We start from the raw sequence: 23350 nt of genomic DNA, 5'->3' as shown, positions 1-23350 counted from the left end.
TGCTTTAAATTTACTTTTTGATGTGTGGCTTTGATTTCAGAATTCCAGTAAGTCTCTAAACACAATCAGCCACAGCCTTTGTGTTTGTATCCTACCTTTATGCTCCATGATTCTTGCCTAGAGGTGAGCAAGGTATTTGTAGGATCACCTTCATTCATTGGTTCAAGGTGATGTCCAATTCAAGCTCAAAGCCTTCAGTCTCTTTTTTTCCTATGTGTATATTAAAAAATTTTACACCTTAAGTCCATATGATTTTTTTTGTCATCAGAAGAAAAAGTCCTCAAGAAGGAGTTGATAAATGTCTTTTTGTTGTTGTTATTGAGTTGTTTTAGTCATGTCTGTGACCTCATTTGGGGTTTTCTTGGCAAAGGTACGGGAGTGGTTTGCCATTTCCTTTGGGTTAAATGACTTGCTAGCGAGTGTCTAAGGCCAGATTTGAATGCAGGTCCTCCTCTCTCTCTCTCTCTCTCTTTTTTTTTTTTTGGTGAGGCGATCAGGGTTAAGTGACTTGCCCAGGGTCACACAGCTAGTAAGTGTTGAGTGTCTGAGGCTGGATTTGAACTCAGGTCCTTCTGATTCCAAGGCCAGAGCTCTATTTACTGCACCACCTAGCTGCCCCCTCCTCCTCTCTTTTTAGGTGGAGTCCTGCAACTTGATGTCATCAACTTGCATCAAATGGTTAAAAAAGATGTTTTGGTTTTATTTCCTCTTTCATCTGGAAGCCGTACTTAGTGTACATTAGGAGAGATGAAAATGAATTTAAAACTAGGCAGAATCACAATTGGTTTAAACTATCTGGGGGAAAAATGCCAGGTTTTATATGATTCTTTATGGTATTGACAAGTTTTAAATAGAGAAAGATCAGTTTTTCAGATGGCCACTCATAATCTAGCACTCTCATTACCCTTAGATCTATGTTATATATTTATATTATTTAAATAAGTGTACTCTGTACATGAATGCAGAACTGAGTCAGAGGCTTTGTGACTATCAACAAAGCCAATAGGTATGTTTTGATGTTTTGGGGGCACCTTAGTCAATAATTACAAAGCAAATAATAAATTGTTTTTTGTACCCAAGTGCCTTTCTTGGCATGCCTTTTTTTTTTTTTTTGCTCAAGGCATTTTCCTCTGTCCCCATGTCTAGGACACTCTCCCTCCTTTACTCCACCTCCTGGCTTCCTTCAAGTTTCACAAAAATCCCATCTTTTAAAGCAACCTTTTCCCAGTCCATGATTATTCTGGTGCCTTTCTTCTGTTAATTATTTGCTGTTTACCCTGTATATAGCTTGTTTATATATATTTATTTTCGTGTTGTTTCCCCCTATCAGATTGTGAATTCCTTGAAGGGAAAAACTGTCTTTTGCTCTTTTTTATATCCCCAATGCTTAGCAGAGTCTGGCACATGGAAGGTGTTTAATAAATGTGAATTGTTTGATTCAGACCAAATAGATTTTTCTTGTGTTTAAAGATGTTTTTTTCCATGATGCAAACTGTGAATACTTTGTATAAAATACATAAATATGAAATGGGTCTATGTTTGGAGGCATCACTGGTTCTCATTTTTGATAGTAGATAGGTGATGACTTCTGTTAAAAAATATGTGGGATCAGACTGATATCTGAGAGGAATTTGGTAAAAAAGACACATTAGCAATTTTTTTAAACAATCCACACCCTTTACCATATTGGTTGCCTTCTCAATAGATGGAGGATAACCTGGAGAGAGGAAGAAAATCTGAAACTCAAAATTTTTAAAATGAATGATAAAATTTTTAATTTTTTTTTCAATTCACACCCTAATGCACCACTGTAAAGCATTTAGGCTGATAGTTATGGATCTTATCTGTGCCATCCACTCACCCCCTTGCTTTTGAATTTTGCCTAGAGGCTAAAGTTATGGTCACTTCTCTTGACATTTTATTCATTCATTTTATTAACTGTGAAAGCTTTGTTTCTTATTTGATCCAACTAGCACTTTCATTGCATTGGACTTGATGCAACCATAGAATTTTTCACATCTTTCTTTGGAAACTCTATCTTGCTTCTTTTTTTTTAACTTCTCTAGCTTTTGTAAAGTCTTTAATACATATTCAATTGTTTATTGTGTTCTCAGCAATGCTTTGACTCTTCATATCTCCTTAAACTTTTCTCTTTTGCTTTTCATCGTTAATTAAGAGTATTGACAACTTCTGATAGGTTTTGTTTTCCAGATTCTTTTCTGCCTGACTTCTTGCATTGAAAATTTAATTTAATGTTTTTTTAAATTAATAAGATCTTTCTTTTTTTAAAATCATCATCATTGTTGTCGTTAAAGTTAAAGTTAAATAATAGAGAGTTCACCTTCAAGTTCAAAGACCTTGGTTCGAATCCCACCTCTGTCACATACTATTTGACACAGGGCGAGTCACTTCTCAGTGCTTTAGGCAACTCAAAAAGGTCATAAATTGCAGGTTCATCTAGCTATAGGGAGTTTCCTCCTCTGGGAGTCCCTTATGCCAATGAAGTCATACATCCAATCCTAATCCTTATTATTAATATCCTACATAGCATGACATGTCACTGTGGAGAACATGAATGACTCATCTATATAAAGAAAGGGCTGGACTACAATGACTGCAAAGGTTCCTTCTAGCTCCAACATTACAGGCTTTATGTTGTACTTCTCTTTTTCTTTTTCTTTTCTTTTCTTTTCTTTTCTTTTCTTTTCTTTTCTTGTCTTGTCTTGTCTTGTCTTTTCTTGTCTTTTCTTTCCTTTTCTTTTCTTTCCTTTTCTTTTCTTTTCTTTTCTTTTCCTTCTCCTCCTCCTCCTTCTTTGTTCTTTTTTTGGCAAAGCAATCAGGATTAAGAGACTGGCCCAGGGTCACACAGCCAGTAAGTGTTACATTGTACTTTTCTATGTTAGTAGCTTCTCATCTTTTAACTTTCTATGTTCTCTATTTCAAATAGTCTATGTCCGAAGTTCCCTTCTAACTCTAACCTTCCAATGGAGTTCAGTGAAACTTCTTTGTAAGTTCCACCCCCACGCTTCCCTTCTGTCTTGAGTTGCAGGGTACCCGTTCATTACAAGGCCCAGGTGCTCAGTAATTTCATCTCCATCGACACCTGTGTGTGGTTTGGAAGCCACCACACTGCCAGGGTGTGGAGCTGGTAATCATTTCCTTGGGCAGAGCACTACAAGGGCTGGCAGCTCAAGCCAAAGACTTGTAACAATGGCAGATGAGCGCCTAGAGCTCCAGTCGACATCTTAACCAGCGGGCTGGGGCCAGCAACTGATGCATTGCTCGCAACGTGTATTCCAACAAATACCAAGCACTTATTATTGTTGTTCATTCATCTGACTCTGTGACCCATTTGGGCTTTTCTTGGGAAAGATACTGCAGAGAAGTTAAAGAAGTCCCAGCATTACACAGGTAGAAAGCAGTTTCTTAACCCATGTGAAGACATGGTAAGAAGGATTCATTGCACATAGTATACGTCTTTTATCAGAATGTGACAGCGACATTTTCCTTTATGTGATTTTTCAAATTGTGTTGGGGAAATGTGTGCCAGTTCTGCCTACTTGGTATCAATTCCAAAAAAAGGATTTCATGCAATTATATTTAAAGCTAGGATCTTAAACATCACTTCCTCCAGGGATTCTTAGTCTTTTTCCATGTTGTGGTTCCCCTTGGCACTCTGGAAGCCTATAGATGCCCTCTCAGAATAATGTTTTTAAATGCATAAAACAAAATACACAAAATTACAAGTGAAAAAAGTGAAATAAAGATGTGATTTTCTTTTTCCTTTTCAAATTCATGGATTTCCTAAGACCTCAGAATCATTTTTATGGATGAAGAAACTGAGAGCTATAGAGGGGAGCCCAAGGTCACACAGGTAAGAGGTAGAAAAACCAAGATTTAAACCCAGATCCCTTGACACCAAACCTAGTACTCCGTCTATTGCTGCTAGGTGGCACAGTGGATAGAGTGCCAGGCCTGGAGTCAGGAAGACTCGCCTTCATGAATTCAAATTTGGCCTCAAACATTTATTAGCTGTGTGATCCTGGATAAGTCACTTTATTCTGTTTGCCTCACTTTTTTCATCTGTAAAATGAGCTGGAGAAGGAAATGGCCGACCACTTCAGTATTTTTGCCAAGAAAACTCCAAAAAAGGTCATAATGAGTCGGATGCAACTAAAAAACAACTGAACAACAACACTCAGTCTATTAAATAGACTTTCACATGAGTCCAGCAAACATATGAAATGGAACTTGTTTCAGGAAAGGCTTTGACTTAATTTGAATTGTACTGAATCGTTTGCTTTTCTAAAAACCGATCAATAGACACAGTAGGACTTTATAATCTCTTCACCTCTCAATCAGTGGAGCAACTGTGCAGATGTGGTCTGCTGTGGAAAGAAAATCTGAGAAAACTGGCCTTGTTTTCATCAAGGATACTCATATTAGATATGTAGACCATCTTCAAAAATATTTTATAGAGGATAGGGTTAGAGGCTGGACCTGCGATTTTGTTGGTAGAGGGGAACTCCTGGAAAAGGAAGCCCCGTCTACCAGTGCAGATGAACACCTTCTCAAGTTGGCTAGGGGGCACGGATAGGCTACATGACTGGCCAGGGTCACACAATCAGTATATAGCAGAAGCAGGACTTTGATCTCAGGTCTTACTGGCTCCAAGGCTAGCTCTCTAGCCACTATTCTACACTGCCTTTCACTGAATTTTAAAGACATAAAAAAAAAATAGGCATACGAGTTAAAAAAAAAAAAGATGTGAATGTCTTCTCAGAAAGTAAGAGCCTTGCTCACTAAGGTGGTGAAAGATTTAGGAAATACAGAAGGTGTGTTTACTTACTTCCTGTGAATTCTTGCCCTCCCAGGCTCAATGTAAACTGCTTCTTCCTTGGGTCATACTTCACATTATCACATAGACCATAGCTCTGGACCTCTGAAGATGGCCTCCAGTCATTTTTATTGCAGAGCAGGACATCTGGGGAGCTCATCAGGTTGCAGAGGATTGTACCTACATAATCAGGAAAAGAAACCCTCAAGGTTAGAAAAGAGAAACAATAAAAAGCCCAGAACTGGAAGTAACAAGACTAGAGTTCTAGTCCTGGCAATGTCACATTCTAGATGTGTGATGTTGGGCAAACCATTTTATCTTCTCTGGGTCTCAGTTTCCTCGTCTGCAAAATGGGTATGATGATTCAGTTTCCCAGGGCTGCATCTAACCTACTTCTCAGAGCTATTGTGAGTTTCAAGTGAAACAATGTATATAAAGTATCTAAAATCATAATGTTGTAAAGTATTAGGGATTTCATTGTTGTTATATAGAAACTGGATTTTTGAATTATTAGAGGGCTAACTGCATAAACTGGATCGCCAAGCTTAGGAACTGTAATAGCTTGCATTTACATAGCATTTTAAGGTGTGTAATTGTTGTTCAGTTGGGTCCAATCCTTCATGACCCTATCTGGGGTTTTCTTGGCAAAGATACTGAACTGGTTGGCCATTTCCTTCTCCAGCTCATTTTACCGATAAGGAAACTGAGCAAACAGGGTAAAGTGACTTGTGCAGGGTCACCCAGGTAGCAAGTATCTGAGGCTGGATTTGAATCTGGAAGATGAGTCTTCCCGACTTTCAGGCCCAGAGCTCTATCCACTGCGCCACCTAGCTGCAAAGGTGTGCAAAGCACTCTACAAATATCTCATTTGAGTTTTACAACAATCCTGGGAAATAGGCTCCCATTTTACAGATGAGGAAACCGAGGCAGACAAGTTACCTTACTCTTGATCTAGTGTTCTATCCACTCTGCCAACATGACTCAGAGTGAAAAGGAAGAGAAAAACAAATTTATGTTACTTAAAAAAAATAAGAATAGAGAAGTAACAAGTGGGGTGGAGGGTATGCTACAGATGTGAAATGTTGCACATACTTTCACATTCAGTAAACATTTATTAAGCACCTGCCATATTATGTGCTGGGCCTTGTGCTAGCACTGGGGTTACATATTTAAAAAAAAAAAGAGTCCCTGACCTCAAAGAGCTTACAATCTAATGGAGAGGCCAACACACAAAAAGGAAACTGAAAAGTGGGAGGGGGAAGTTGAGGTGAATATATCATTGTTGTTGCTGTTCAGTCATATCCAACTCTTCATAACCCCAGCCAATGTTATTTATCCATGGGGTTTTCTTGGCAAAGATGTTGGAGTGGTTTGCCATTTCCTTCTCTGATGGATTAAAGCAAATGGAGGTTGAGTGACTTGCCCAGGGTCATACAGCTAGTAGGTGTCTAAGGCTGGATTTGAATTCAGGCATCTTCCTGACTCTAAGCCCAACACTATCCATTGAGCCATCTAGTTGCCTACAAAATATATCATTAGTTTTACTTAATTACTTTACTTTGTTACAAAAGACCTCTCAGGGTAGGGGAAATCTATAAATGTTTGTAATATAAAAAACAGAATATACCAACTTAATAAAAAAGTCTCATAGAGTTCAAAGAGTGGCTAAATGGCTATTTCAAGACCTATCTACATTTTTATGCCCATGAACTCAGGAGATCTGGGTTCAAGTGCTGGCTTTGTCACTTAGTAGCTGTGGGCAAATCATGTAACTTTTCTCACTTCCTTCACCTGTAAAATGGGTGTGATAATAATTACATACTTCCTTCACAGGTCTGTAATGTGATGATTGGGTGCCATAATGAAAGTAAAAGTGCTTTTTAACTATAAAACACTACAAAAAAGTCAATTCAATAGAGACTGATTGGGAAGTCCAAAGGGGGAAAAATGGAATTAAACAATTGGCAGGTGTTCTTCCCTCTGTACTAGACCTCAAAACAGAAAGGCACATAGCTTTATTATCTTTCTAGCCCAATGCCAGCACCTCCCGAGTCAATGGGAGCTCTGTGTGTGGGGAAGGAGATATCAATGGGCAGTGATCAAGGCCTGCTCAGTTTATCCTAACATGGCCCCCTTCAGCTGTGGCCCAGTGCACAGAGGCCCATGCCACGCTACTGAAGCCAACTTCAAAGTGACACAAGCTGAAATGTAAAGAGATGTCATAAAGTTTAACTCAGGAAATATCAGTGGAAACCAGACCTTCAGACGGAAGGGAATAAAGGATGGAAAGCTTTTCCCAGGACCCAAATGGCACAAGCCCAGAGAGCTAAATGGTAATGCAGGGAAAGTTACAAAGACCCAACAGGAAATTGGGCCTGTTAGGAGCCAGAACTGGTCCAAGTGTTTTTAAACACTTCAATTAAATTCTAAGCTTGCCAATAGGATGAGCCTGGGAAACACATCTGCCTATATTGAAAAAAATAATATTTTAAGAGAGGAGAAAAAAGTAAAATTTTCACTTTGGAATCCCAGAGGTTGTTAGCCTATATCCTATTACATTCTTTTAGGCATTAAACTTGGAGAAAAATGGAAGTTAAATTTTAGCCAAAAATTCCTCTGAAATAGACTCCATGAGCTGACTATTTCCATGGAAGAAAAAATTATTTCCACATATGATCTCAAGGAAAAATGAATAAACTTTATACAGCCAAAATGGTGTGGCATGTAATAAAGCAGCTAGGGTATTGGACTAATATGTCCTAGAGGGTGAGGGAGCCCAGGGAAGTGGAATCAGCAGGCTTGGGGTCTAAATTCACTTCTCCCAACAACCAATTAGTCCATCAGAAATAATGTATTTAGCACTGGTTCCGTGCCAGCCACTACGCGAGGCACTGGAATGGGGGTAAAGTGAACACAGCTAACATTGCCTACATCAAAGATAGGTGTCAATTAAGTAAGTGTGAATTAGTGACTTCAGTGGGGACTACACTGGCAACTGAGGGGGGGAAGATGGGTTAGGAAAGGTCTGCAGAAGGTGGAACTTGAACTAAAACTTGAGGAGACCCAAGGAAACTGAGGCTAAGGTGAAGAGGAAGGGCATTCCAGGTGTGGAGGACAGTTAGTGCAAAAGCATGGAGCTAGATTACCATGAGCAAATCATTTCATGTCTCTGGGCCTCAGTTTTATCATCTGTAAAATGGGGTTGGATGATATCCAACTCCAATACCCTGCTACCATACATGGTATTGTGAAGATAGGTGGTGCAGATGATAGAACAATAGGTCCTGGAGTCAGGGAGATCTGAGTTTGAATGTTGCCTTAATTCCTTACTGGCTGTGTGATTTTGAGCAAGTCACTTAGCCCCTCTGTGCCTCAGTTTCCTCATGTGTAAAATGGAGATAATAATAGCACCTACCTCACAAGGTTTTAAAAATAAAATAAGATAATACATATATATGCATATACATATATAAAGTACTTTGAAAACCTTAAAGCTCTGTATAAATGCTCGCTATTATTATTGTTATGAAAATAATAACCTATAATTCTATTGGATTTTATAGTCTACAATTCACTTTACTAACAATGCTTCTGTGAGGTAGAGAGTATTATTGTATCTATTTTACACAGGAGAAAACAAAGAAGTGATTTGCCACACGGCTGGCACATAATGGGAGCTTAGCAAATGTTTATTGATTGATTAACTGACTAATAAGTGGTAAAGCCGGGATGCAAAACCCACATGTTCTAATTTCAAATCTAGTTCTCTTTTTTATGCTAAATAAAGGTTTGGTTTTTTTCTTCTTTTTGTCATAGAGTACTTTCTTTTTGGAAGTAATTTTTAATTTCTTTCATTTTTTACAAACACCTAGGTTACATATTTGGGCAGCTAGGTGGCACATCAGACAGAGCCCCTGGTCTGGAGTCAGAAAGACTCATTTTCCTGAGTTCAAATCTGGCCTTAGACACTAGCTGTGTGACCCTGGACAAGTCACTTAACCTTGTTTGTCTCAATTTCCCCATCTGTAAAATGAACTGGAAAAGAAAATGGCAAATTCCTCTAGTATCTTTGCCAAGAAAACCCCCAAATCCACAAAGAATTGGATACAACTGAAAAATGACTAAACGTCAACAAAAAATGTTACTTGTCTAATTTCTTATATTAGAACATCAGAGCTGATGTTAGAATATATTAGAATACAGAACATAGAACATAAAATATGTGGGATGTAGAATATATACATACAATAATCTATATAGAATATATCTATGTAGATCTATATAGAATAAAAGAATAGAACAGAATAATAGAATAAACTATATAGAATAATAGAATGTAAACTATATAGGATATATAAAATATAGAACACAGACAGTCAGAGTTAAAACTTAGATTCAGCTCTGAAATCACCTTCAGATCGAATCATTAAGCCTTATCTTGCCTATAACAAGGAATCCTCCTCACTTTCTGGCAACCAGATGTAAATCATGCCACCATGAATATATTCTCCTCTCTCCACTCTCCAGCTCTCTTTATGTGTTGCCTTACCCAACTGGAAGGTAAGCTTCTTGAGGGAAGCAACTGGGACCTGTCTTGTTTGCTTGGATTTGTATCCCCAATGCTTATCATAGTGATTATCACAAAGAAACAGAGAATGAATACTCTCTCTCTCTTCTCTCTCTCCTCTCTCTCTCTCTTTCTCTCTCTCTCTCCATCTATCTATCTATCTACTTTTCTGTTTGTCTTTGTGTCTGATCTATTATCTATCCATCCATCCATCTATCTGCCTGTCTACACCAGTAAAAGTTTACTGGGTCCTAGTTACATAGGCTAAACCCAGGTCAAAGCAATGCAAACTAGAGGAAAGAATATTGTATGAGCTATTAATAGATTAGGGTTTTAGTCCCAGTTTAGCCATTAATTCATGACCTTGGGCAACGAATCACTTCACATTTCTCTGGATCTCAGTTTCCTCATCTGTAAAATGAAGAGGTCAAATAATAGAATCCCTAGGGTCTTCTTTTGAGCTCTAATAGTCTATGTTTTCTGCTCTAACACTCTGTTCTAAGATCTCTTCCTGGCTCTAACATTCTCTATCCTATGGTTCTTTCTAGCTCTATTCTCTATATGATCTTTAGAAGTTCTTTATATGATCTAAGGTCCCTTCTGGATGTGATATTGCAAGACTCTTTGATTCTAAATGTTTCACAGATGCAGGTCACTGTTGGGGTTGGGGGGTCAGATAAGATAAATTATTTGGATCAGCATGAATCCATCAGCATCACCACAGAAGCAATTCAAATTGTCACCTTTACTGCTTGAGAACCAGCAGTCTTTCTATACACTAAACCTAACATGTTGATGCAAGCATTACCTCCTCTGAGCAAAGTCTGTGTGAGGATGAAGCCATCACAGCAGGGTTCTCTGTCACAGGCCAGGCGGCAGTAGAGGTGAGTATCTGTCAGATTCGCTCCATCAGCTGAGAACATGATGGACTGGTAGACTCCTGAGAGAGCATCCTGGAAATCCATTTTCTCATACGTTTTCTGACCAGATGTGGTGAATTCATACCCTAGGATATCAGGAAGGGGATAAAAGAAGAAATTCTTAAATCTTTGCCACAGGGATAGTAACCCAGGAATCCCCCTCACAGTAACTCTGGGAAATGGTCATACAAGCCCTTCCAAAAGACCCCCAGTGATAGGGAATTCACCATCTTCTGAGGCAGCTTATTTCACTCATGGACGACCTTAATGATTACAATGATTCTCTATCTGCCTTTCTGAAACTTCCATTCATTTTACCAGGGGAAGAACTAGGAAGTCCCAAAGGAAAGGCTGGATGGTTAGGGGGAGGAAGGGTTGCTGGTGTTGGTGTTAGTGCACATTGCATTCAGAATGCAACAACAGAAGTAGAAACTGGAGGAAGGCCTGGGCATGAGAGGAAATTGCAACTTCCTATTCCTAAGGGTCCGGTAAATATCCTTTATGTCAGTGTGAAGAGGCCCTGTGGTGTGGTAATGGGAAAAAGTCAGAGACTTGAGGTTAGAAGACACCAGAGCTTAACGCCTATCACTCACAATGACTAGCTGTGCTACCATGGAGAAATTACTTAATTTCTCCAAGCCTCAACTTCCCCATCTATAAAATGGGGAAAATAATAATTAGGTTACTAAAACTTAAATTAGGTAACTGTATAAAACACTTTATGAACCTGGAAGCTCTATATTAATCAATCAAGAGGCATTTATTAAACACTTAACTGTGTTTCTGTTACAGGTGATACAGATAGTAAGAATGACATAATCCCTATTGTCGATGTTTGTCTGCTATCCTTAACAATGTTTGCAAGATCTACTTGCACAGTTGTGGCTATGGAAGTGCTTTGCAAGCCTTAAAGGGCCAAAGAAATAGGAATTAGTTTCATTCTGTCAATCTGTCAGCACCCCCTACTGTCCATTTTGGACTTCCCTAAGTCATCATCTTCCTTTTCCCCCCCACACCACACCATACACTAGATTCCCAAAGCAAACGGTCTTTCATTCTTTCACACATGGTCCAGTTGAGAATCATAAACCACAGGCTAAATGTGCCACTGGCCGACTAACTATGACTCAGTTTCCCCATCTATAAAATGGACAAAATCTCTTTTCCTAGGGATGCAGTGAGGGTCAGTTAGATCATTACACAAAGTTGGTTGTTGTTCAGTCATTTTTCAGTTGTGTCTGACTCTTTACAACCCCCTTCGGGGTTTTCTTGGCAAAGATACTAGCGTGGTTTGCCATTTCCTCCTCCATCTCATTTTACAGATGGAGAAACTGAGGCAAACAGAGTGAAGTGACTCACCCAGGGTCACACAGCTAGTGAGTAGCTGAATTTGAACTTGGGTCTCTCTGACTCCAGGCCCTGTGCTCTACCCACTGAGCCACCTAGCTGCCCTTATACACAAAGCTAAATTTCCTCAAAGGAAGGCACTTTATTAAGTTGAATTTCCACCCATCCTTTAAAATCAAGTTAAATGCCACCTCCTCTAGGACCCCACCTTTGGTCAGGAAGAATCTCCCTTCTCCTGGATTTCACACTACATACAACTCTCCTGGAATCTTTATGTATTTCTTGGAATTACACTCATTTGTGTATATGTCATATTCCCTTCAGAAGTCCATGAGTTCTCACCTACTAAAAGCCAAAGAAATACCATATACTCCAAAACATTTATAGCAGTACTTTTTCATGGTAGGAAAGAAATGTAAACAAAGTAGACGCCATTGATTGGGGAATGGTTAAACAAATTGTGGTACATAGATGTAATGCAGTATTACTGTATTGTAAGAAATGACAAGCATTAATAATAATAATATCTAGCATTTATATAGCACTTTAAAGTTTGCAAAACACTTGACAAATATTAGCTCATTTGACCCTCACAACAACCCTGGGAGGCAAGCACCATTATTATCCCCATTTTATAGATGAGGAAACTGAGGCTGAGAGGATAAGTGACTTCCCCAAGGTCAAGTAGCTAGCAAGTATCTGAAGTCAACTTTGAACTCAAGTCTTCATGACTCCATGTCCAATACTCTATCACCTAGATGAAGAATACAGAAAAGTATGGAAGGGTCTAATGAAAACTGATGAAAAGTGAAGTAAGCAGAGCCAGGGAAACATTATAAACAATACCAACAATCTAAATGGATAGAATGGGAACCACAAAACAATTAAAACTGAACACTGTGAAATTATAAAGAATAAAGAAGCTTTTGTAGGGGGTAGGGGTCCCATGGGTAAGATTATTGCAAGTAATGTCTAAATTTTTATGTGATTGGTTTTGCTGATTTTTTAACTCCTCTTTTTCTTTCTCCCCTTTAAAACAGTTCTTTGTTATGAGCTAGCTAGGTAGTATGGTGGATAGAGCACTGGACTTGGAACCACAAAGACCTGAGTTCAAATTCATTCTCAGACATTTGCTAGCTATATGGCCCTGCATGAGTGACTGAGCCTCCTTTGTTTCCTCATCTCTAAAATACAGATGACAATAGCTCATCTCATAGGGTTGTGGTGAGGGTCAAATGAGATAGCATTTGTAAAGCATTTTACAAACCTTTATATAACCCTTAATGCTATATAAATGCTATTATGATTAGATATTATTAGGCGTGCAATGGATAGAGTGCTGGGCCTGGAGTCAAGACTTGTCTTCTTGAGTATAAATCTGGTCTCAGACACTTACTAGCTCTGTAACCCTGGGCAAGTCATTTAACCTTGTTTGCCTCAGTTTCCTCATCTATAAACTGAGCTGGGAGAAGGAAATGGCAAACTACTCCAATATCTTTACCAAGAAAACCCCAAATAGGGTCACAAAGAGTCAGACATGATTGAAAAACAACTGAACAACAACAAATTATTATTATAAGGGATGGTTCTCTATAAGGGGAAAGAGGAGTGGCACAGGGGAAAACTTAAGCAATGTAAAAATAAAGAATATTAATAATTTCTTTTAAAAGTTAAGGAGGCAATATGACACAGTGAAAAGAAGCTAGGTTTGGAACCAGAATAAATTTGCCCAAATGTAACTGGGACATTTGTGATTTGTGTGTTCCTGGATAAATTCCTTAGCCTCTCTGGGCCTCAGTTTCCTCAACAGTAAAATAAAGAGGTTGGAAGACATGACCTCTAAGACCATTTTCTTTCTCTAAATCTAAGATCTGATCATTCTATCAAGTCTTCAAATGGAGGCTGGATGGGACCACTTATTCAGATAAGACTAATTAGAAAACCTCAGAGGTCCCCTTTCACTTTTAGATTCCATGATTCTGTGATTCTAAATTAGAAGGTAAGCTCTATGAAAGCAGTGGCTATTTCATCTAAACTTTGTATCTTTGATGTAGTGCTCAGTGTTCTATATAAAACGAAGTGCTTAATGAATGCATCAAGAAAAGGGTAGAGCCTAGATATATTTCTTAACGTGTTAAAAAAATTAGAGAAAAAAACAGATCTGTTCCACCTTGGGTGACAATTTAGACCAGATAACTTTCCAGCTCTGAGATTCTATGATTCTATTTTTAGTCCACCTGATATTCCCCTTGCCCTACCAAGTCCTCTTTTTCTTCCCATTTTACAAACTACAAATCTGTGGTACCTCTTCAAAAGGTCCTTCTGCCCCTTATCAGTTCTGCTCAAACGTTCCCTCAGGTCGATTCCTGAGCCTGGTTTTCAAAGGTCTCTCCCTCCAGGAGGGAGATAAAAGAATTTCCTTATCACTGCTCCAAGACATAACCTTGTGTGTTTGAGTTTGGTTTGCAGAATAAAAGAATATTTGATCCATTATTGTTCAGTCCTTTCAGTTGTGTCCAGCTCGATTCTTCATGACTCCATTTGGGGTTTTCTTGGCAATGATACTGGAGTACTTTGCCATTTCATTCTCCAGCTCATTTTACAGATGAGGAACTGAGGCAAAAAGGGTGAAGGGAATTGCCCAGGGTCACACAACTAGTAAGCATCTGAGGCCATCTGAGACTAGGGCTCTGGAGATAAGTTAAGGGTGCAGCTCTAGCTGTGGGAATCACCTGTCCAGAGGTGATAATTGAAGATGACATCACGGGGGAAAAAGAGTATACAGCATGCCCAAAACAGAATCTTGGGGGAACACATAATTAGAGAGTGGAGAAAGGAAGAGTGGGCTGTAAAGGAGACAGAAAAGGAATGTTAGAGTTTACCTTAGGCAAAATTATATACTAATAATGTTTCTATAAGCACCTTTCCACCTCCCTTTTGAGTGTCTGCTAGTCTCATCCTGACCATCCATTGTATTTATCCTGTCTCACAATGTATTGTCTCACTTAGCCTAAACCTACAGCTACCCCAATACACCTCCTTTTCCTAGAAAAGTTCTCATGATCCTAAATTACCCTCTTCTGAAGAGTACTCCCCATTCTTCAGTGGGGGTGATCTTAGCTAGCTGTACTCCTTAGGAAGAAAGCAATCTGATGAAATTAATTGAACTAAGGCTAAATGGCTGATACCTCAATATATCCTTCACTGAAGGATAAACAGAATTTCAGAGAAAACAAAAATCTAATCTAGTATAAAAGAAAGTGCTAAAATTGGAGTGAGGAAACAATGGCAGTCTAGTCCAATTGGGATATTAATCAGCCATGCCATTTGTAGTAAGTGACCTCTTGGAGCCTCCAATGTCTCTTAGATGATTTGACTAGAAAATTGATCCATCACCAAACATTTAGGAGGGGTCTACTACGGGTCAAGTATTGGGTGGGTAGGTGATGAGATACATATGTACATATATATATATATATACACATATACACAAATATGTCTTTAAGGTCTTTTAACTCTAATAATCCATGATGGATTCACTGTACTATTCTTTTTGGCTTTCTTTGTATCCCTATTCCTTAGCACAGTGTCTGACACAGTAGATCCTTAAATGCTTGTTGACTAGACTTGGCTTGGGGGTAGTGTTAGATTTGCAATTAGGAGATATTGGTCCCAGTTTGAAATGCCTCCCACTCCTTGCCTCTGCCTCAGAGAATCTCTTACTTCTTTCAAGATTCCACTCAAGCACTACTTTCCACACAAAGCATTTCCTGCTCCCCACAATTTCTAGTGCCCTTACTCCCTAAATTTCCTCATTTATTTTATATTTATTCTTTAAATAATTATAATATGTACATGTTATCTCCCTCTTCAGAGAAGAGACTTTCATTTTATTTTGTCTTTGCATCCCCAGCACCTAGAACAGTTCATGGCACATAGTAGGTGTTTAAGAAGTGATTATTGATTAGTTGATTGATTCAAGGCCCGACCTCACCATGTGATCTTGAGCAAGTAATTTCACCACTCTCGTCCTTGGTTTTCTCATGTACAAAAGGAACATAACAATAGTTTTAGTTCTAGTTGTTGTTCAGTTGTGTCCAACTCTTCATGAGTTTTGAGGTTTTCTTGGCATACTGGAGTGGTTTGCCATTTCCTTCTCCACCACGTTTTACAGATGAAGAAATCAAGTCAAACAGGGGTAAGTGACTTGCCCAGGGTCACACAGCTATTAAAATTCTGGGGAGATTATTCTCGAACTGCAACATGCCATAGTCATGCTATTATAATAACTATTATTTACACAGTACTTCAAGATTTGCAAAGCAGTTTTCAAATATTGTCTCATCTGATCCTCAAAACAGCTCTGGAAGGTAGGTTCTCTTCTTATCCCCATTTTACAGATGAAGAATCTGAGGCACAGAGAGGTCAAAAGGAGATGCCTTAGCTCAGGAGTCACAAAGCTGATAAGTGTTTGAGACAGGTTTTGGACTTAGGTCTTCCTGCTTCCAGATCCAGCATGTTATCCATTGTGCCATCTAGCCCTAATGGTGGAATTTAAGGCTATGTGACTGGTCAATGGGAGAGATTGGGGGCTGGGGAAAAGGAAAAGCCTTTTAAAATCCCACAAATTCTACTATTCCACATGAGGTCAGTCTTGCCACCTTCTGTGAATTGGCTAACACCCTGAATTTAATGCCAGAGTGTCTCCATACCCATGTCCTAATCATCTTGTTCTCCCACCCCCAGCCATCAGAACGGCCATCAGAAACAGAACCCAGGGAGAAGCATTAGCTGATGACTCGGATATGCTTTCCTGGACAGAATCTGATCTTACGGCTTTTCATCATAGCTCATATCGTATTGGTAGTAAACAGCGTCAGGGAGAAAGGGACTGCTAACAACCAGGTCCCTCTCCTACCCTAACACACATAACTCTGACTCCCTGATTTATTTCTGGCCCTTCCCATAATGCACCAGGGTGTGCTAAGCCTCAGCCCTATCCATTCAAAATCACCTTAAGGTGACTCTTTCTCCTCTCCTGCCAAGTCCCAGACACACTATTACATTGATGAATCTCTGCCCTCATACTCACCCTTCCTTAGCTTCTTCATTACTAACTATGCACACACACACACACACACACACACACAATCTCTGATTCTCCTTCCATGTTACCCAATCACCTCTCCCAGCCCAGTCTCCCAAAATACTAGCTGGTTTATGCTAGCATTTGGATTACCATTTAAATGCTCTTAAATTTGCCCCACCCTCGCCATGAAATGGCAGACAATTGCTTTCCCTTGAAGCTACTCTCATCACATGGTTAGCAATGGGGTGCAATCTTGAGATAGAGGACTATCTGTGTACCAAATTTCAAATTCAACATTGATTAAGTACCTACTGTGTACAGCACTGGGCTAAGACATCTCCTTTTGTCCTTTCAGCCCCAAGGAAGCCTGGCACAAGAACTATTCCTTGGTCTACCTCACTACTCCAGGCCCACATTCCAACACCATCAGTGGGCACTTGCCTCAAGGAGGATCATGCATAACAACAAATGTTATATATTTTGCTTAGAAGAGATTAGCTTCTTTATTTAATTTTGGTAAAGGAAAGTAGAATGACTGCTCTTGCCCTTATTCCTAATATGGTGCACATTCAACACACACATTCCTTCTATGGCTCTATGCCTCAAGGCAGCCACGATCTTTCTGGGCCTCAGTTTCCTCATCTGTAAACTGAGGGGGTTACATGCCATGAGCTCTCAGGTCCCTTTCAGCTCTAAACCTATGTTCCTCTAACAATAACAATGGAAAAAAGATCTTAGTGAAATGAAATTGCTTTCCTGAAATCAAGAGCAAAGGCCAGGCTGTATTTTTAAAGAACTTTTTTTTCTCCTAAGAAAACAAAATTTGTACTCTTATACTTATAAATGCTTTGCTTGAAAAAAATCCATCAGTAAAAATAATCAGCATAAAAATACTCAGGCAACAGCTCCAGGCTTCTCGTTACCATGGCATTCAATCTTAGAAATGAGAGATTTGAAAGTCCAATTACATGGTGCTCACTCCCTCGCATACCCTCTGCCAAGACAGAATCTAGTAGCCAGGTAACAGATGAACCTGACATAGAAGAGAAAATATCAGGGTTGGAAAGGACCTCAGAGGTTATCTCACCTGACTCCTACCTGAAGCATTTGAAAAATAAAAGTAAAAATAGAAAATTCATAAAATATGACCCTTGATATTAGCCCAAAATGGTAGCACTGGTATGGGACCAGATCTGTGGCATACTGTGAGGGCACAGGCCTGGTACACACTAAGCTCATTACTTACTTTGCTCTTTACTGTTCCTAGTTCTTGCAGGAACTTATTCTGGTGTGGGAAATAAGAGAAAGACTCAGAATTTAGAGCTTTTTTGGTTGCTGTTCAGTCACGTCTGACTTTTCATGACTCCATGGACTATAGCATGCCAGGCCCTTCCATTCTCCACTATCTTTCAAAGTCTGTCCGGGTTATGTTCATTGTTTCCATGACACTATCTATAGATCTCATCCCCTGCCATCCCCTTTTCCTTCTACCTTCAACCTTTCCCAACATCAGGGTCTTTTCCAGTGAATCCTGTCTTCTCATTATATGGCCAAAATATTTAAGCTTCAGCTTCAATATCTGACCTTCCAGTGAATAGCCTGAATTAATTTCTTAAAGTATTGACTGATTTGATCTCCTTACTGTCTATGGGATTCTGAAAAATCTTCTCCAGCACCATAATTCAAAAGCACTGATACTGTCTCCCAGCTTTCCTTATAGTTCAACTCTCACAGCCATACATTGCTACTAGAAAAAAAGTAGCTTTGAAGCAATCTTAAAAGAGATTGTATAATCTTATTATTTTATAAAGAAACAGAGGCCCATAACTATGACCAAGGTAACATAGGCGGTAAATGGAGGATCCATTATTCTTTGAATTCCTGGTGCAAGTTGAATTGAAAGACAGGGTCTGCCTTTGAGGGTCATGAAGGGTCCTGCCTAGAAGTAGGGACCATGATGAGTTGATATATAGAGAGAGATGGGACTTCTGTCTCCTAGCTTTATGGTTCTCTGATTCAATGAGATACTAAACAACAGCAGGGGATTCTAGGATGCTGATACTATAGCTCCAGGGATGGTGAGAATCACTCCTATGAAGTCTTTCAGCACTGATGGACTTTCCCTGAAGTTTGGGGCACTTGCTCTGGGGTATCTTAGACACAGCAACACTTCAGTACTGCAAGGTTTTGTGCTTTTATCCCGATGTTGATCAAAAACCCCTTTCTGACCTGATGGCCAGCCTTTCAGAGTCTCTGTGGCCAAAAAACTCATCACCTAGCCACTGATTTGAACCCAGAAGTAAAGCAGTTAAATATGGGTAGGCTGGCCATAGGACCATGAATATGCAGTCTAAAGTGGGACACACTGGGTACCTTAGCAGAGCTTGCAGTAAGATCAGCCGGAGGTCTAGTTCTGAGAAACAATTGGTGGCACTGAGGACAAAGCACTGGGCCTGGAGTCAGGAAGATCTGAGTTCAAATGTGGCCTTGGACACTTGCTAGTTATTTGACCCTGGGCAAGTCACTTAATCTCTATCTGCTTCATTTTTCTCAGCTGTAAAATAAGCATTAGATTACAATAGTGCCTACTTTGCAGGGTTATTGTGAGGAACATATATGTAAGGCACTTAGCACAGTGCCCGTGCATAGTAGGTGCTTAATAAATACTTGTTCCCTTCCTTTCCCCCTGCTGTCATAGTTTTTTCAAGCCAGAAGTTACATCTATACCCCAATGGAAGACTTTTATATCATCCTCAAAATAATAACTCTCATTTCTATGGTACTTGAGCTTTGACCAAACACTGTTATCACAATATCCTTGTGAAATAGAGAGTACAAACAAGGGAAAGAACAAACATCTATTAAGCACCTACTGTGTGCCAGGAGCTGTGATGAGCTTTGTAAATATTATCTTATTTGATCTTCCCAACATCCCTGGAGATAGATACTATTTTATTCCCATTGTACAGTGGAGGAAACTAGAGCAGACAGAAATTAAGTGACTTGTCTAGAGTCATACAGTTAGGTTAAGTGTCTGAGGTCAGATTGAACTCAGGTCTTCCTGACTCCAGGCCCAACAGGACCTTTATCCGCTTTATCCACTGTGATACCACTGAGAGGAGAAAATTGAGAGTTAGAATCACTTACTCAGGGTCACCCAGCTAATAAGTATTAGAACTAGAAGTCAAACCCAGATCTATCCTGTGCCCAAATCCAGTGCTTGCTCAATGCAATCAGCCAACATGCATTTATTAAGTGCTTACTATTTGCTAAGCACTGGAGATACAAAGAAAAGACCTTTCAAGAAGCTTATATTCTTACATCAAATGATAGAATAATTTTTTGTTGTTGTTCAGTCATGTCTTTGTGACCCCATTTGGGGTTTTCTTAGCAAATATCCTGGAGTGATTTGCCATTTTCTTCTCCAGTTTATTTTATAGTTGAGGAAACTGAGGCAAATAGGGCGAAGTGAATTGCCCAGGGTCACACAGCTAGTGTCTGAGACCAGGTTCAAACTTCTTCCTGACTCCATGCCCAGTACTCTATCCATTGTGCCACCTAGCTGCCATGCAAGGAATGGCCTTCTAGTCTAAATCTTCTCAATTTACCAATGAGGTAATTCAGTCTTCCAGGAAGGTGACTCACTTCAAATCACAGATTGGCGGAAGCAGGATGATGTGTATTGATAAAACCTCACACATTTAAGCTTAGAAGAGAATGTCCATATCAATTAATCCATAAGCCATCATTAAGCACTATCACTGTGCTAAGTACTGTGGATGTGATAAAAAATGAGAGACAGGCCTTGCTCTCAAGGACCTTATATTCACACTAATTTTTTCCTTCTATCCTCAGATGGGATCCTTCAGTGAGGAGGCTACCTCAGATGAGGCAATGAAAGCAATTAATTATAACCATAATCTCTTCCACTTCTGTAGTTCATTATGACTTACAAAGTTCCTCACAAATCTGAGTTCAAGTATTAATAAGTAGTAACATCATTCTTTGCACAGTAAAGAGATGTAAGCTCAGAGCCATTAAGTGACTTCCCTAAGGTCTCACAGAATCCCACAATTTTAGAGTTGAAAGTAATCTCAATAGTTTAAAAATAATCTCCACTATAAACGTCTGGAGAAATGATCATTCAATCTAAGAAGATTGAATTGATCCTGTATCATTTCAGCATTGATCTTATTTCCAACTAGTTGATTTTGCTCCTTAACTGCTTAAATCATTGTTCTTTGTCTCTGAATTTAGATCAGAGATTCAGCTGGTCTGTAAGGGGTTAAGTTTAAAAATCCAGCTCTCCTGCTAATCACTGTTCTATTTTTGCCTTAAGAAATTCAGCTTAAACCTTGGGGGAATGTGTCTGAACACAAGAGACTTGGGTCTTGAATCTCTCCACCACCAACCTATCCTCCAAGGATATCTGGTTTGCTGTCCAAAAAGTCTGGTCCATCATCTCTAAACCTTGCAGCTTCGCTCAAATGAGGTTATCAGTCATAAGGTGGGAGGAAGGGTCAGTGCCAGACCCTCACTGGCAAACTTCCAAACAATCGCGCTCCTTTAGCCTCAGCTACGTGATCAATCACGCTGCCTCCAATCCCGCGGTGTCATCTACTCGTTTCTGTCCTTTGTTCTGTACTCCCCAAAACCTATGAAAGGGGACTGCACTTTTGTTCCGGGTCATTGACGTGAACAGGGGCAAGCTGTTGACCCTTTATCATCAGATAGCATATCCCTGTTAATAAATGATATCTCGCTCAGAGAAACTTGCCGCAGTTTACTTTTTGATTAAATTTCAATCACGACAAACCTTTTCCCTGGAATGTGAGCTTTGGAGGGATGACCATACCTAAGGCATAGAATCCTTGGTCAAGAGCTGAAAGGGACCTTAAAGGCCACTGAGTCCAACTTTACTGAGAAGGAAACTGAAGTTTAGGAATGTTAAGTGACTTGCCTAAGGTCACACAGCTAGTAAGTCTTCAAAATAGGATTTGAACTCAGGTCTTCCTGACTCCAAGTCAAGAGCTTTAACCACTGGACCACCTAGCTCAAGGTCAGGGACCATGTGTATCACATCACTTTGCATCTATTCCCTGTTGCCCATATGCGGTGGGCCTTTGGTAAATATTTCTTTATGACATGGGAGATCCACCTCTTTCCTGCATCTTTCTGACTTTTTACATAAAACCACTCTGCAGAAATACAGACTAACTGAATTCATCCCCAATTAATAGAGTCCCTCTAAGGATATCCCAGTGCTGGGAAGGTGAATCACCTTCTGAGGCACTAAGGCATCCCCTGAAACCATACCTTTTTTCAGATATACAGTCACAGATGCTTTATCATCATTCTTCACTTTAAGAAGACAGTTCAGTTGTCCAAAGCTGGTGGCAGCAGTGTTTCCCAGGGCATCTTGTTCCTGGAGAAAGAAAGAGTCTCAGTGATTGGTCTTCTGGCCCTTGGACAATGTTTGGCCCACTGGCCCATTCCTTTTCTCCATGGAATGAGGAGGCTAGATTAGATAACCTCTAAAGTGAAGAAAAAAATGCGATCTTGTGAGATAGTGAGCTCCCATCACAGGAAATGTTGAAGGTGAAATAGCCTAGTAGGTGTCATTTAATCATTTCATAGGTGTAAGCTCTCATAGGATGATTGGGTTAAGGGCATTTAACAAATAAAACAGAAAACTTGGGAAGACATAACAATTCTCCAAGTATTTGAGAGACTACATATTACATAGTAGTGCATACCCAGTTACTATAGGAGTTCAGCAAAGGCTGAACAACCACTTGTTTGGGAGGTTGTAGGATAAGAATGCCTTTTCAGGTACTGGTTGGACCAGATGACTTGGGAGGTTCTTTACAACACTAAGAAGGTGGCATCTACTCAAACTACCATTACTCCTTCAAAAGCAAGGACACTGCTCTCTAGCTCCTCTGTACCTTTCCAGGGTTAGCTTATAGGACAAATTGTAAGGTCCATCAAACTTCTCTGGTTCTTCCTACTTCCCATTTTCCTAGATTTCCTTTCCTTTCCCCAAGTACCCAGTTTCCTTATTGGGCACCAACTATGGGCCAGGTGCTAGGAATACAAAGACTAAAATGAAAGTCTCCTACCCTCAAAGAGCTTATCTTCTATTGGGGAAAAGAGTTAGCTAGCTAGCTGCCTGTGGGGCAAGATTTTCAGTTATTTTCAGTCCTGTCCAATTCTATGGGACCCAATTCGGGGTTTTTTGGAGGCAATTGGGTTATTTGGAGTTTTCTTGGCAAAGATGCTGAAGTGGTTCGCCATTTCCTTCTCAGCTCATTTTACATATAAGGAAACTGAGGCAAACACAGTTAAGTGACTTGCCCAGGGTTACAAAGCTAGTAAGTGTCTGAAGCCAGATTTGAATTCAGAAAGACACCAAGCCCAGCACTCTAACTACTGCACCACCTAGCTACCCCATCTAACTAGATGGCATATCTACACACAGAAAGATATATAGACCTAGTTATAGCTATAAAAAGTACACATGCTAATGTATATACATATATACATATATACAAGTATATATGTATATACATATATACAAGTATATATGT

At 39.6% G+C, this 23350-nt stretch overlaps 1 protein-coding gene across 1 annotated transcript in view; it reads right to left on the bottom strand.

The window, feature by feature from the left end:
• The window catches only part of TG (thyroglobulin), a 371783-nt gene that overhangs the window by 240143 nt on the left and 108290 nt on the right, over positions 1-23350 (bottom strand). Inside the window, exons 25-27 of the mRNA XM_027845510.1 lie at positions 22077-22185; positions 10213-10410; positions 4850-5017 (exon numbers count right to left, since the gene is read on the bottom strand). Of these exons, the coding sequence (XP_027701311.1) occupies positions 4850-5017; positions 10213-10410; positions 22077-22185 (475 nt within the window). The remainder of the gene's footprint in view (positions 1-4849; positions 5018-10212; positions 10411-22076; positions 22186-23350) is intronic.

Source organism: Vombatus ursinus, unplaced genomic scaffold (genome assembly GCF_900497805.2).
Source record: "Vombatus ursinus unplaced genomic scaffold, bare-nosed wombat genome assembly UNPS02014973.1, whole genome shotgun sequence".
In the NCBI taxonomy this organism is placed as follows: Eukaryota; Metazoa; Chordata; class Mammalia; order Diprotodontia; family Vombatidae; genus Vombatus; species Vombatus ursinus.
Note: the sequence above shows the minus strand (reverse complement) of the source record. Positions and strands in the feature narration are given on the sequence as shown.